The sequence below is a fragment of the Geotrypetes seraphini genome, chromosome 5 (assembly GCF_902459505.1).
Source record: "Geotrypetes seraphini chromosome 5, aGeoSer1.1, whole genome shotgun sequence".
NCBI lineage: Eukaryota > Metazoa > Chordata > Amphibia > Gymnophiona > Dermophiidae > Geotrypetes > Geotrypetes seraphini.
Window position 1 is genome coordinate 208,300,599 of NC_047088.1, and position 13,605 is coordinate 208,314,203.

The 13,605-nt window shown below is 41.5% G+C and overlaps 1 protein-coding gene across 5 annotated transcripts in view; it reads left to right on the forward strand.

Annotated features, from left to right (window-relative positions):
- LOC117360465 (sodium channel protein type 2 subunit alpha-like) overlaps positions 1 to 13,605 on the forward strand; it is a 526,898-nt gene that overhangs the window by 497,194 nt on the left and 16,099 nt on the right. For all 5 annotated transcript variants that reach the window (XM_033944237.1, XM_033944239.1, XM_033944238.1 and 2 more), the window contains 2 exons: positions 885 to 989; positions 11,279 to 11,549. In XM_033944237.1, the coding sequence (XP_033800128.1) occupies positions 885 to 989; positions 11,279 to 11,549 (376 nt within the window). The remainder of the gene's footprint in view (positions 1 to 884; positions 990 to 11,278; positions 11,550 to 13,605) is intronic.

Genomic DNA, 13,605 nt, shown 5'->3' on the forward strand with positions numbered 1-13,605 from the left:
ATCAGAACCTTACTACTAGACAAAGAAGAACTCAGACCCCATTTACTTACCCCCCATTCAAAGGTACTCGGCACAAGAAGATGTTTGACAACCTACTAGCGACGCAGGCAGCGAAACTTGACCACTCCATCTCCAACTTACTGACAACAACGAGCAATTTCAAATCATTTCAAAAAGGAATCAAAATTCTGCTATTCAAAAAATTTATCCAGATATCTTAACTCTTCCCCTTGTCCTTTTCCCTCCCTTGTAAATCCCCCCTCTTAGTCTCACCCTCTCTTGTAATTTTTTTCTTTCCAAAGTATCAACCATGTATACCGCTCCCTAAATTGCAAATCTCCTGGAAATTGTCCAGTTAGCTTCTTTGTAATCCGAATTCCTAAACTGTAATTTTCCTGGAAATGTCCAGTTAGCTTCTTTGTAATCCGCCTAGAACTGCAAGGTACGAGCGGAATAGAAGTCACTAATGTAATGTAATGTAATTGTCTTGACATGCCTTAATTTGATCCAGTTTTAAATATATTCATAGATATTCAATAGTTCAAGTATTAAAAAGTGGAAGTATTCTCCTTCCTTTCTGACCTCAAATGCTCTTATTACCTTCTCTCTCTATTCCCCATTCTGTTCTCATGCATCTCTGATAATAAAACCGTTCATGGTCAACTACAGTTACAAACTTGTGATACTACATTAGTGTGCTATGAGTAACTAGGTCCCATTGGGACCTTGGTAAAATAGTACATTTGAATAACATCAGTGCAAGCTAAAATGGTCATGAATGTTAGTAATTTATGTAGCAAACTTATTTATTAGGACTACTTATAAGGTTAGTTACATATATGACTCGTACATGATTTTAATCCATTGTAATTTTCTTTCTATACTTTGGAGGTCAAGACATCTTTATGACAGAAGAACAAAAAAAATATTATAATGCAATGAAAAAACTTGGGTCCAAGAAACCACAAAAGCCTGTACCTAGACCGCAGGTAACAAAAAATTTGACTTTGCTTATACTGGTTTGAGATTTCTATACCCACAGTATGTAAAGCTGTTCAACAACTGGGTATAAACAATATATAGAGGGGCATAATCAAATATGTGCCTAAGTCTCAGGTTGGACATTTTGTGCAAGACAGCCACAAACCCAGCAGGAAAAATGTCCATTTTCAAAGCTGCCAAACATCTATCTTTTATTTTTGAAAATGAGCTAGGTATAAGTTTGGGTCCTTAGGACGTCTACCTTTTTTCCCATTTTCAAAAATAAAAATGTCACATGAAAAACATTCAAAAGCATACTCACCAACTACCTTGTCTGATCGCGGCAGTAGGAATCCCCATCAGCTGAGCCAGTTTTGGGGATTCCTGGAGGCTCAGCTGATGGGGTTTCCCCCTGCCAGGATCAGCTGAGCCACTGAGCCCTACATACCTCCTCCGACATCCTCTAATATCCCGGACCTCCCCCTATCATCCACGACATCCTCCCAACATCCCCCACAACCTCCTGACATCCTTCTGTCATCCCCCACATTCTCCCGACATCCTGGACCTCCCCCTGACATGGCCTGACCTCTCTGCCCCCCCTCCCACATCCCTCACAACATTCCTGGGCTCCCCTCCCACATCCCCAGACCCCCCCCCCAATACCTTTGGAAGATCAAACGCAGAAGGGAGCTCACTCCCTCCTGCCTAAAGGGCCTACGTGCTACAAATAACGGGGCTTTCCCCTCCCAATGCATTTCGGGATGAAGTAGGAGGTGCCCTTGCTCTCTAGATGCACAGCAGCTTCAAAGTGCTGCTGCACATCCAGAAAGTTGTTTTTGATTATTGGCACTTGGACATCCCTTCTATTAGGATGTCCAAGTGCCAACTTAGACTGGTTTTTGGACTTTTAAAAATTTGATTATGAGCCCCATAGTGTATAATTTTCAAAATCTTTTTTTTTTTTTTTTTTGCCATTGCAGAATCCAACCCCATGTGTATACCCATGTATTTAAGAAAAAAACAGATGCACACATTGATACTCTGCCTCTGCTGTACCTAATCTATTCCCTTGGTACCTATGAACAGATCACATAAAAGTAGGCACACATTTTCTGTGCGCATACTTGTTACAAATGCATATGGTTGTGCCACACTATTAAAGCCCTCTCTAGTGCAGTAGGCACATCATTCTGGAACAGGTGGGTTGTGAACCTCTGCTCGTGAGATCCTATGTAGAGAGCCTAATTTACATTTTTCTGCTCCATCTCCCCTCACTCTAGACTGTCCTGTAACTCCTTAGTTTTAATCTCTACAAGTGAAATGGTAGGAGCCTGTCAGGTTGAGCTAATTTTTTGCGGCTTTCAGCGCTTTCACCTGTACTTGGGAGGAACTTTGGTCCAGAGATCTTTTCAAGGCTCAAGACAGAGATTTGGGGGGTGTTAAGCATCCCCAGTCCTCAGAATCTCACCCCACAGCAGACCCTAAGAAACAGTTCTGATGTCAGGTTAGGAGCCATACCTCCAAGAATAGGAAGGAGGTTGTCAGCTTACTAGGAGGTGTGGGTGAAGATCACATAAGATTGTTGGATACTGGAAATGATCCTCCAGGAGGGGTAGAAGCTCGAGTTCTTTCATCCCATTCCAGATCTCTTTGTGGATTTTCAAGCGGAGAAGCCAGAGAAGGTGATCCTAGTCCGAGCGACAGTAAAGAGGCTACTGGATCTAGCAGCCATAGAAACCATCCTGGACAAAGAATCGGGCTCAGGCATATACGTTATATATTTATCATGCTCAAATGAGACTCAGAAGACTGGAGTCTGATTCTGGATCTGAAATCAGTCAATGTGGCACTCAAAATATTGCGTTTCTGCATGGAAATAGTAAGATTTGTCATTGCCTCCATGGCGCTGGGGGAATTTCTTGTCTTGCATGATTTAACAAAGGCCTATCTGTATATCCCCATTCTCCTGGATCACAGGAGGTTTTGAGTTTCTCGGGGAGAGACCCTGTACCCCTCCCTGTTGTGTTTCTTCTTTAGGGCTAACTATCTGCTTTGATACGAACTGAAGAATTACAGGACAGCCCAGAGTGAGGGGAGGCAGAGCATAAAAAGTAGGCACATCTACACAGAATCTACAGAAGCTATCTATACAGAATCTCACGATCAGAGGTTCAAAACCCACCTGTTCCAAAATGATGTGCCTATTTACAAGAAAGAAGATTATCAAAGTAAGTATCTAATCTTTCCTTTCCAAACTTACATGTGGAAAAAGCTTAGTAAAATTAACTCCATAGATTCAGTGCCATTCTAGATAGGTCATGGATATTGGATTATAGACATTTTATACTTGTAAGCACATAGTAATCGATGTATTTTCCGCTCACCCAAGATGTCTAAAAAGAGTGAAAAAGGTATAGGAAATGAATGTTGATCTCACAGAATTCTGCCACAGTAACTGTGGAAATTCAGAGTGTTCTAAAAGGGTGCCTATGATACTGAAATTGGTCCCTGCATGGTGTTGTAATTAGCATCCATGAGGCACCTTTGCTGTGGAAATTGCCGTTGTTACATGGAAAAGTATCTAGCAGATTTTTGATGGTGCCACTAAATGTACAGCGTTATATGTAAATGTGCAATGCTATATACAGTGTTGTTCAAAGTACTTAAGTAAAAGTAAAAATAAATATTTTAGTACTTAAGTTAAAGTACAGTAATTTTAAAAATTGCTTTAGTGAAATTAAAATTGTTATTGCCTAATATAATACTTTTTGAGAAAAAGTAAAAATACTACAACAATGAAGACAAGTATTGTTAATGTTTGAAATCCTGCAACTTTATTGCTCTACAATTCAATCCAATTTGCTATTTGAAAATAAATGTCACTCGTGTAAGTTTGCCTGTGAGTCATTTTAAACCAGCACAGCTAAAAATGTATTTAACAACTGCAAGTGGATTGCTCAGTATAATTAAAATGTTCCTTCAAATCAGGCCAGGCTGCAGTATTACTAATATCTTTTGACCTGGTCTGCGGATATTTATCAATGGAATCTTTGTCTGAAAACTTGACTTCTGTATAGCAAAGAATACTTTGTCTTCATCGTAACTGTCATTATCATCTACATTACGTAGAAGCAGTATGGTCTAATTAATCACTTTCATCTTCATTTTCTTAATCATCTTCAAGCTGGCCAATTACAGAGAAAACAGCAGTGCCAATAAGAACTAGCAGGATAATTTACACCATCCACCGTATAACTCTGCAAAATATATAACGCACTCAATATAACAACGTGAAATAATAATAATAAGAAGAATGAGTGAAGACATATCCTCAGTGCGCCTTCTAACTGGCGCTGGAACGGTGGTTTTACATTGCCCGTTGTGCTAGTCTAGTCGCACTGAGGATATGTCTTCACTCATTCTTCTTATTATTATTATTTTGCGTTGTTATAGTGAGTGCGTTATATATTTTGCAGAGTTATACGGTGGATGACGTAAATTATCCTGCTAGTTCTTATTGGCACTACTGCTATTTTTGTATCTTTAAGCATCTCTGCAGCTTTAAGAGATTTTTCATTAGCAATTACAGAGAAGGTTTTCACAAAGTTGGAATAATTGTCTGTTGTTTTTCTAACTATCTTTCTTCTGATGACAAACTATCTCTGGCTTTTACAAAGCTGCAGTAGAGGTCTCTACTGCGGGCCCGAGAGGTAAACGTTCCAATTCTCATAGAATTCCTATGAGCATCAGAGCATTAACGTCGCCGGCCCACAGTAGAAACCTCTACCGCTGTTTAGGAAAAGAAGCCCTCAGTTTGAATATCTTTGTGAACTGATGCAAAAATGTCAAATATTTATTTACAAGATTTCTCAACCTCCTATTCCTAGGCGGCTTTACAAATAGCAACATACATAAAATAAAACAAACATTTAAAGCATAACAAACATTTCAGATCAGTCAGTAAGAACAATTAATTCACAGCGATCCATTATATAAGAACATAATTGCCGTTGCTGGGTCAGACCAATGGTCCATTGTGCCCAGCAGTTCGCTCACACGGCGGCACTTAGGTCAAAGACCAGTGCCCTAATTGAGTCTAGCTATACCTGCGTACGTTCTGGTTCAGCAGGAACTTGTCTAACCTTGTCTTGAATCCCTGGAGGGTGCTTTCCCGTATAACAGCTTCCGGAAGAGCGTTCCGGATTTCTACCACTCTCTGGGTGAAGAACTTCCTTATATTTGTACGGAATCTATCCCCTTTTAACTTTAGAGAGTGCCCTCTTGTTTTCTCCACCTTGCAGTTCCGCTTTTACTTTTAACTTCAAGCTAGAGAATGACACATGTATGGTCCATGGGTATCCACGGTAAACCGCAGTAAACCTGCAGTAAAAAAATGAAAAACATCTTTTACCACAGATGCGTGATCAAAGCTGTTTACTGCACCACAGGAATGGTGAAAAACCTTGCTCCCATGGAGATAAAAGCCCATACATACTGCTCCCCAAGTCGTCTTTTCTTCCTCCTTCCCTGCCTACTGCCGGTGCATACCTTCTGGAGCCAGCCGATCCCACACAGGCCTGCTTGTGGTCTTCCCTCTTCTGGGTCCCTCCTGTTATCCTGTACAATGCATGCAACGTACTATTTTTGCAAAAACAGGAAATTGCTTCCAGCAGACTTAGGGCTCTCTCTAACCAGGAGGAAGATTCCTTAGTTGCATTCCCCTAACACCATTCCTGGCATGTGTGATCTTTATATTTTGCACAGTATAAGAGGAAATGGATCTTTCTATTTCATTGGTGCAGTACTACATGGAAGATGTGGCTCCTTGGGATTTTGGTTTAATTTATGTTTATTGTTTTTGGTCAGCTTGGCATTTGTGTTCTCTGTGTGTGACCAAGGTGTTCTATTAGTATGTATTTTCTATGTAGCATTCTGTAGTAATTTGACTTGTTCAATGTTCTCAATAGTGGAAGGGCTTTTGTGGGATGAGACAGGTTTTGTTGATCCTTGTTCTGTATTTGTGATTTTATAAAATGACAATTGTACAGAAAATTGTTTCTTTTTATATTTTAATAAAATGATTTAGATATAAAATCATAACTGTTTCAGGCTTGTGTAGATGGGATCAGACTGAGCTCATGGGAAAGAGGCAGGGACAGAGTTCACGGTGACAGGGACAGAGCTTGTGGGGACAGGGCGGGGATGGGGACATACGTTCTTCCCGTGTCATTCTTTACTTAAAGCATCAGATATAACTAGGTAAAAGTAGTGAAAATAGGTAAAATTATAACTTTAGTAAAAGTAACAAATGTTACCCTGTGTTTCTTTTCAAGTAAAAGTAACAGAATTTTTACTTAAGTACAATAACTAGCTACAGTTACTTAGTTACTATATATCAGCATATAGGCAACAGTCCATACTGTTCGGCAGCATCTCACCACCACCATGGCCACTGACCTGTAGGGTACCAAAAGGATTGATACTGTTTATTATCTACCTCAAGCTACTAGCTGAGCTGATTTGATCAATGGAGACTCAGTTCTGCATCTACACAGACAACATGCAGTTACTCATACCCATTGAACCTGACTTACCCCAGACCTGAATAAATTGACAATTTGCTTGACAACAGTTCAAGAATGGGCTAAAAGCAACAAACTTTGCCTGAATCAAACTAAAACCAAACATCTATGGATCCCTAACACAAGTTGGGAAATATGAACTCCCCTTCAAATTACAAGTCAGAAACCTTAGGATACAGATAGAATCAATACTTATGCTAAACCCCCAAATCCAAGCAACCTTCAGGAGCTGCTTCTGTCATTTACAACAACTACACTTCCTCTCTCCTTTCATTGAGAAGGCAAGTCTTGTCAAAGTTGTGCATGAAATGATAATATTTAGACTGGATTACTGTAATGCACTCTACACTGGTTTGTCTACAAAAGGTTTACACTAGCTCCAATTAATTCAGAATTCTACAGCACGACTAATAGAAAAGGTTGTAAGCAATGTGTCATCACACCTTTTTTGCAAAAACCTTACTGGCTACCAGTACAATGCAGGGCTAAATTTAAAACTCTGGGCTAGATGTACAAAACACGGTTGCTAAGACTGTGCAAGTCACCCAGCAAGCCAATCAGGGCCTTAGGCTCCTCTCTCTGTATCCCGGGATACAGAGGGAGGAGCCTAAGGCCCTGATGGGTTCAGACACCTAAGGCCTTTCCCCTGGGAGGGACCTTAGGTATCCCAGGATGCACCGGGAAAGAGAAAGCTCGCCATTTTGGAGTGGCAGGCCTGTGAGTAGGAGGGACAGGGCATCCCTCCTGCTGTCATCTATTTTTGAGGCACGGGGGAGGTTTCGGGGGAGCCAGGGGGGTATCTGGTGGCAGGAGTAAGTGGGCATCCCTCCTGCTGATTTTTTAGGGAGGGGTCAGTTGAGGGGGCATGGCAGAGGGGGAGGTCAGTGCGGAGGGGGGGGTTAGTTTGCAGTGGCAGGAGGGAGTGGGTATCCTGCCAATTTTGGGGGAAGGGGTTGGTTTGGGGGGTCCTTGCAGGGGGGTCAGTGCAGGGGAGGTTCACAGCGGCAGGAGGGAGTGGGCATCCCTCTTGCCGATTTTTTTATACTGTGCATAGGGTTGGCAAATCCAATCAGTCGTTAAACTAGTCAAACTGGCTTAGCGATGATCGTTAGATGATTGGAGACTTTAGTGCATCTAGCACTCTGTCTGATCTTCAAGGCCCTTAACGGAAATGGCTCAAAATAATTGAAGAACAGCATTTTCCTCAGCACACCTAGGACTAGGAGGCATGCAATGAAGCTACTATGTAGTAAATTTAAAACAAATTGGAGAAATTATTTTTACACTCAATATGTAATTAAACTCTGGAATTTGTTGCCAGAGATTGTGGTGAAAACAATTAGCTTAGCAGGGTTGAAAATTGGGGGGGAGGGGCAGAGGGGGAAAGGTTCCTAAAAGAAAAGCCCATAAGCCATTATTGAGATGGACTTAGAACAGTCCACTGGTTGTTCCTGAGATAAGCAATATGAAATCTCTTGTGCTCTTTGAGATCCTGCCAGGTGCTTGAGTTGGCGACCGTTGGAAACAGGATACTGGGCTTGATGGACCTTCAGACTACCTCAGTATTATCTAATCTAATCTAAACCTTAGGTTTGTATACCGCATCATCTCTACATTCGTAAAGCTCGACACGGTTAACAAGAGTTAGGGTAGAAAGGAACTCCAGTGGAGGGAAGAGGCAAAATGAAGAGAAAATTTAGAAGACTAGATTAACCAGAGAGGGAGGAGGAGTTACATTTTTGAGAATAACCAGGTTTTCAGATGTTTACGGAAGAGTTGGAGGGAGCTCAGATTCCTAAGAGGGGAGGTAAGGTTGTTCCAGAGCTGAGTGATTCTGAAAGGGAGGGAAGAACCTAGTTTTCCTACAAGTGAAACGCCTTTTAGAGAGGGAAAGGAAAGTTTCAGTTTTTGGGTGGATCTGGCAGAATTGAGGTTAGAGGAGTTCCAAGAAAGAGGAATGAAGGGAGGGAGAATACTGTGTAGGATCTTGAAAGTGAGGCAGGCACATTTGAAGTGGACTCTGGAGATAATTGGAAGCCAGTGGAGCTTGGATAAAAGCAGTGAGACATGGTCGAATTTGCTTTTTGCGAAGTTAAGCTTAGCAGCGGTATTCTGAATCCGCTGGAGTCTTTGAAGGTTTTTCTTTGTTAGGCTAAGGTAGATAGAGTTGCAGTAGTCCAGTCTGGAAAGGATGGTGGATTGGACAAGGACGGCAAACTGTTTTTGATGGAAACAGGATCTCACTTTTCTCAGCATGTGAAGGCTGAAGAAACATTTTTTTTACTAGGGAGTTGAGGTGGTCATTGAAGGAAAGTGTAGAGTCAATGATGACTCTCAGAACTTTACTAGAATATTCAAGAAGCAGAGTGGGGCCAGAGGACAGTGGGATGGAGGTGGGCAGTTGGTCCAATTTTGGGCCGAGCCAGAGAAGTTTGTTTTAGATTCGTTCAGTTTCATCTGCACAGTGTGGGCCCAGGATTGAAGGTTCGATATACATGAGGATATGTTCGCCGAGAGGTTGGTGAGGTTCCGGTCGGTCTCGAGGAGGACAAAATATCGTCTGCGTAAGTGTACAGTGTTTCAAGGGGGGAAAGTTGGAGGAGTTTAAGGGAGGACATATAAATGTTGAAGAGGATAGGAGAGAGAGGTGAGCCTTGCGGAACTCCACAGATCGGGTTCCAGGGGGAGGAAGAAGTGCCCTTCATGTTCACTATGTAGGAGCGGGAGGGTAAGAACTTCGAGAACCAGTCAAGGACTGTGGAGTTTATGCCTATCTCGGTGAGTTGGTAAATTAGAATACCATGATGGACGACATCAAAAGCTGCAGAGAGGTCGAATTGAAGAAGGACGGCTAACTATTAAAAAAAAAAAAAATTTAAAAAGATAATCAAGGTCATCCCAAGGTGTTTCCCTAACCATACCTTCACCAAAGTATATCAAACAATGTGATACCCACCAGTGAGCCTTTTCTAGAATAGCCCCTACATTTTGTAAAGCATTTCCTAAAAGGCTTTGTTTAACACCAGATTATCTCTACTTCAGGAAGTAGGTGAATGTTTGACTATTCACCCAGGCCTTTAATGGAGGAAGTAATAAATATGCTAGTCACAACCCCCCCCCTCAAGGAGTGACACCAGCTGTACATACTATAGCAGGACATATTTATCCACTCACTTTTTTAAAAAAAAAATATCTTTATTAGCAATTGCAAAGGGAACATACACCCTAGCTGAGATTATATTCAAGCACCTTTCTGACTTCCCATTCAATTTTCTTTGTATTAATCCTAAGAACATAAGAATTGCCACTGCTGGGTCAGACCAGTGGTCCATCATGCTCAGCAGTCCGCTCTCGCAGTGGCCCTTAGGTCAAAGACCAGTGCCGTAACTGAGACCAGCCCTACCTGCGTATGTTCCGGTTCAGCAGGAACTTGTCCCTGGAGGGTGTTTTCCCCTATAACAGCCTCCGGAAGAGCATTCCAGTTTTCCACCACTCTCTGGGTGAAGAAGAATTTCCTTACGTTTGTACGGAATCTATCCCCTTTTAACTTTAGAGTGTGCCCTTTCGTTCTCTCTACCTTGGAGAGGGTGAACAACCTGTTTCTATCTACTAAGTCTATTCCCTTCATTATCTTGAATGTTTCGATCATGTCCCCTCTCAGCCTCCTCTTTTCAAGGGAGAAGAGGCCTAGTTTCTCTAACCTCTCACAGTACGGTAACTTCTCCAGCCCCTTAACCATTTTAGTCGCTCTTCTCTGGACCTTTTCGAGTAGTACCATGTCCTTCTTCATGTAGGGCAACCAGTGCTTATTTTCAAACTCCTGTTCCATCTTTTTTTACACCCTATGCTGGCTATTAAAATTATTATTATTATTATTATTTTTTTTTTTTTGCATATAGTGTTGACATTGTAATGTAGCATTAGGGTTGCCTATAACATAAGAATAGCCTTACTGGGTCAGATCAATGGTCCATCAATCCCAGTAGCCTGTCTTCACGGTGACCAATCCAGGTCACCAGTACCTGGCCACTGCTTGCTCTGGATCAGTAGGATGGAATGTTGCTACTGTTTGACTTTTTGCCAGGTACTGGTGACCTGGATTGGCCACCATAAGGACGGGCTACTGGGCTAGATGAACCATTGGTCTGACCCAGTAATGCTATTCTTATGTTCTTAACATCTATAATCTCATATTTAATTTTTACTCAAAGTATATATAGCTCTGTAGTGTTGGGTTCAGCTGGATTGAAATGCTGCTTTAAGGGGACTGTTTTTAAAATTGGTGTGTCAATTTCAGGCCTGTGCAATTTCTCTTTGAAAACATGGATCCAGCCAGCACAGAAGGTTCTTCAATGCTCAGAGACTTTGCACCATTGCAGGAGGTACAAGGTTGACGCTATAGATAACATACAGGGATTTCAAAATGAAACCCCTATTCTGGCTTCACCCTCCTTCTGCCCTTAATCTTGATGCTTTGTGACATGGGTAAAAGCACTTGATCTAAAAAACAGCAAGGTTAAATTTAACCACAGCAGGAGATAACAGTTTTAAATAGATGATTTTATCCAGGAAAGTGCATAGTTACCAAAGTAAAAGCATTTGAACATTGTCCTCTAAGTGGGATTCTGTCTTCTATCTACCTGTGAAACAAATACCTCGTTAATATGTATACAAAGTTTTAAACAATATGACCTTTTATTTGTGTCTTTCAGAATAAATTCCAAGGTCTAGTCTTTGATTTTGTATCAAAGCAAGTATTCGACATCACTATCATGATTCTGATATGCCTTAATATGGTTACCATGATGATTGAAACAGATGAACAGAGCGATGCAATGGAACAAAATTTATACAAGGTCAACCTGGTCTTCATTGTTCTTTTCACTGGAGAATGTGTGCTTAAGCTGATTTCATTGCGCCATTATTACTTCACAATTGGCTGGAATGTTTTTGATTTTGTAGTTGTCATTCTCTCCATAGCAGGTAAGAGCAACTTTTTTTGAATATCAGGTAATGTAGTTCTACAAAATAGGGGATAGAATGGGTAGAAAAATATGCTTCAATGATTTCTAGAACTTCACTGATGAGCTTGATATTCAATCACAAAGAGGTCAATTTACCTACAAAGGTATTAATTTGCCACAAGACGGTTATACAAAAGGTCCAAAAAGAAGCCTTATTTTTGTTTCTTTCACAGCTGCAGTTTATACTCGTATGAAATGGGTTCCTATGGTGATCCAGCAGTACACAAGTGTAATCATACACCTGGCCTCGGTCACACATGCAGAACACAGATAATAACCACTATGCAAACACAGGACCCACAAACTAAAAGTACTAATATACACAAACGAAACCCTAAGATGTCAGACTCTACATGCATTATAACACCTGAGAAATAGAAAGAAATTCATTTCTTCCTGAACAGTGCAAAATATAGACAGCAGATATAAATTCTCAAAACTGACACATTTCAATCAGTAAATTGAAAATAAAATCATATTCCCTACCTTTCTAGTCTAGTGATCTAATCATCTTTTACCAATCTCTGGTTGCACTTCTTTCTGTCTGTGTTCTTCTGTTTCCTTGGCCTTCTTATCCATTTGCTGTTTTTCTCTCCTTCTTCACTTTCTGCCCTACATTCATCTTTGGAGTTAACCTTTAACATTAAACTTTCCTACATTTTTCTGCTTTCTTCTCAAAATCTACTTTTCTGTGTCTTCCCTTCCCATCTATACCATTTTCTCTTTCTTCTCCCCTATTCCCATCTATCCCATAAGAAGCATTTCTTCTATCTCTCTTTCCTGCTACTCCCTTGCTGTGCACCATCTCCTCCATCTCTCTTCCCCCGTCCCCTCCTTCCTGTGCACCATCTCCTCCCTCTCTCTCTCCAGTGGTCTGACATCAGTCTTCCTCCTTACACCCTCATATGGTCTGGCATCTTTCTCATCTCCCATGGTCTGGCATCTCTCTACTTCCGTCCCCCTTCTTATGGTCTAACATCTCTCTCCTCTCCTTCCCACAGTCTGGTCTGGCATCTCTCTTTCCCCTTCCAGTGGTCTGATATAAGAACATAAGTAAGAACATAAGCAATGCCTCTGCTGGGTCAGTCCTGAGGTCCACCATGTCCAGCAGTCCGCTAACGCGGCGGCCCAATAGATCCAGGACCTGTGCAGTAATCCTCTATTTATACCCTTCTGTCCCCTTTTCCAGTAGGAAATTGTCCAATCCTTTCTTAAACCCCAGTACTGTACTCTGCCCTATTACGGCCCCTGGAAGCGCATTCCAGGTGTCCACCACACATTGGGTAAAGAAGAACTTCCTAGCATTTGTTTTGAACCTGTCCCCTTTCAACTTTTCTGAATGCCCTCTTGTTCTTTCATTTTTTGAAAGTTTGAAGAATCTGTCCCTCTCTACTCTCTCTATGCCCCTCATGATCTTATAAGTCTCTATCATATCCCCTCTAAGTCTCCTCTTTTCCAGGGAAAAGAGACCCAGTTTCTCCAATCTCTCAGCGTATGAAAGGTTTTCCATCCCTTTTATCAGACGTGTCGCTCTCTGAACCCTCTCGAGTAACGCCATGTCCTTCTTAAGGTACGGTGACCAATATTGAACGCACTATTCCAGATGCGGGTGCACCATGATAGTGGCACAACTCTCGCATTTGTAGCCTACAAACAATCACAACAACTGGAAGCTAAAGAAGCCTATCTGATGAAATCCAGAAATGTTAAGACAGCAGTCAGAGATGCCAAACTCCGAATGGAAGAAAATCTAGCTAAGAATATTAAAAAAGGGGATAAATCCTTTTTCAGGTATGTTAGTGACAGAAAAAGGAACACAGACGGGATAGTGCGCATAAGGAAACCCGACGGTAACTATGTAGAATCGGACTCCGATAAAGCCGAACTACTCAATAAATACTTCTGCTCAGTCTTTACCTGTGAGGCGCTGGGATCCGGTCCACAGCTGCACAAGGGAGAGCTCAGAAGACCCGTTCCTGAATTTTGAATTTACCACTGGCAGCGTATACCAAGAA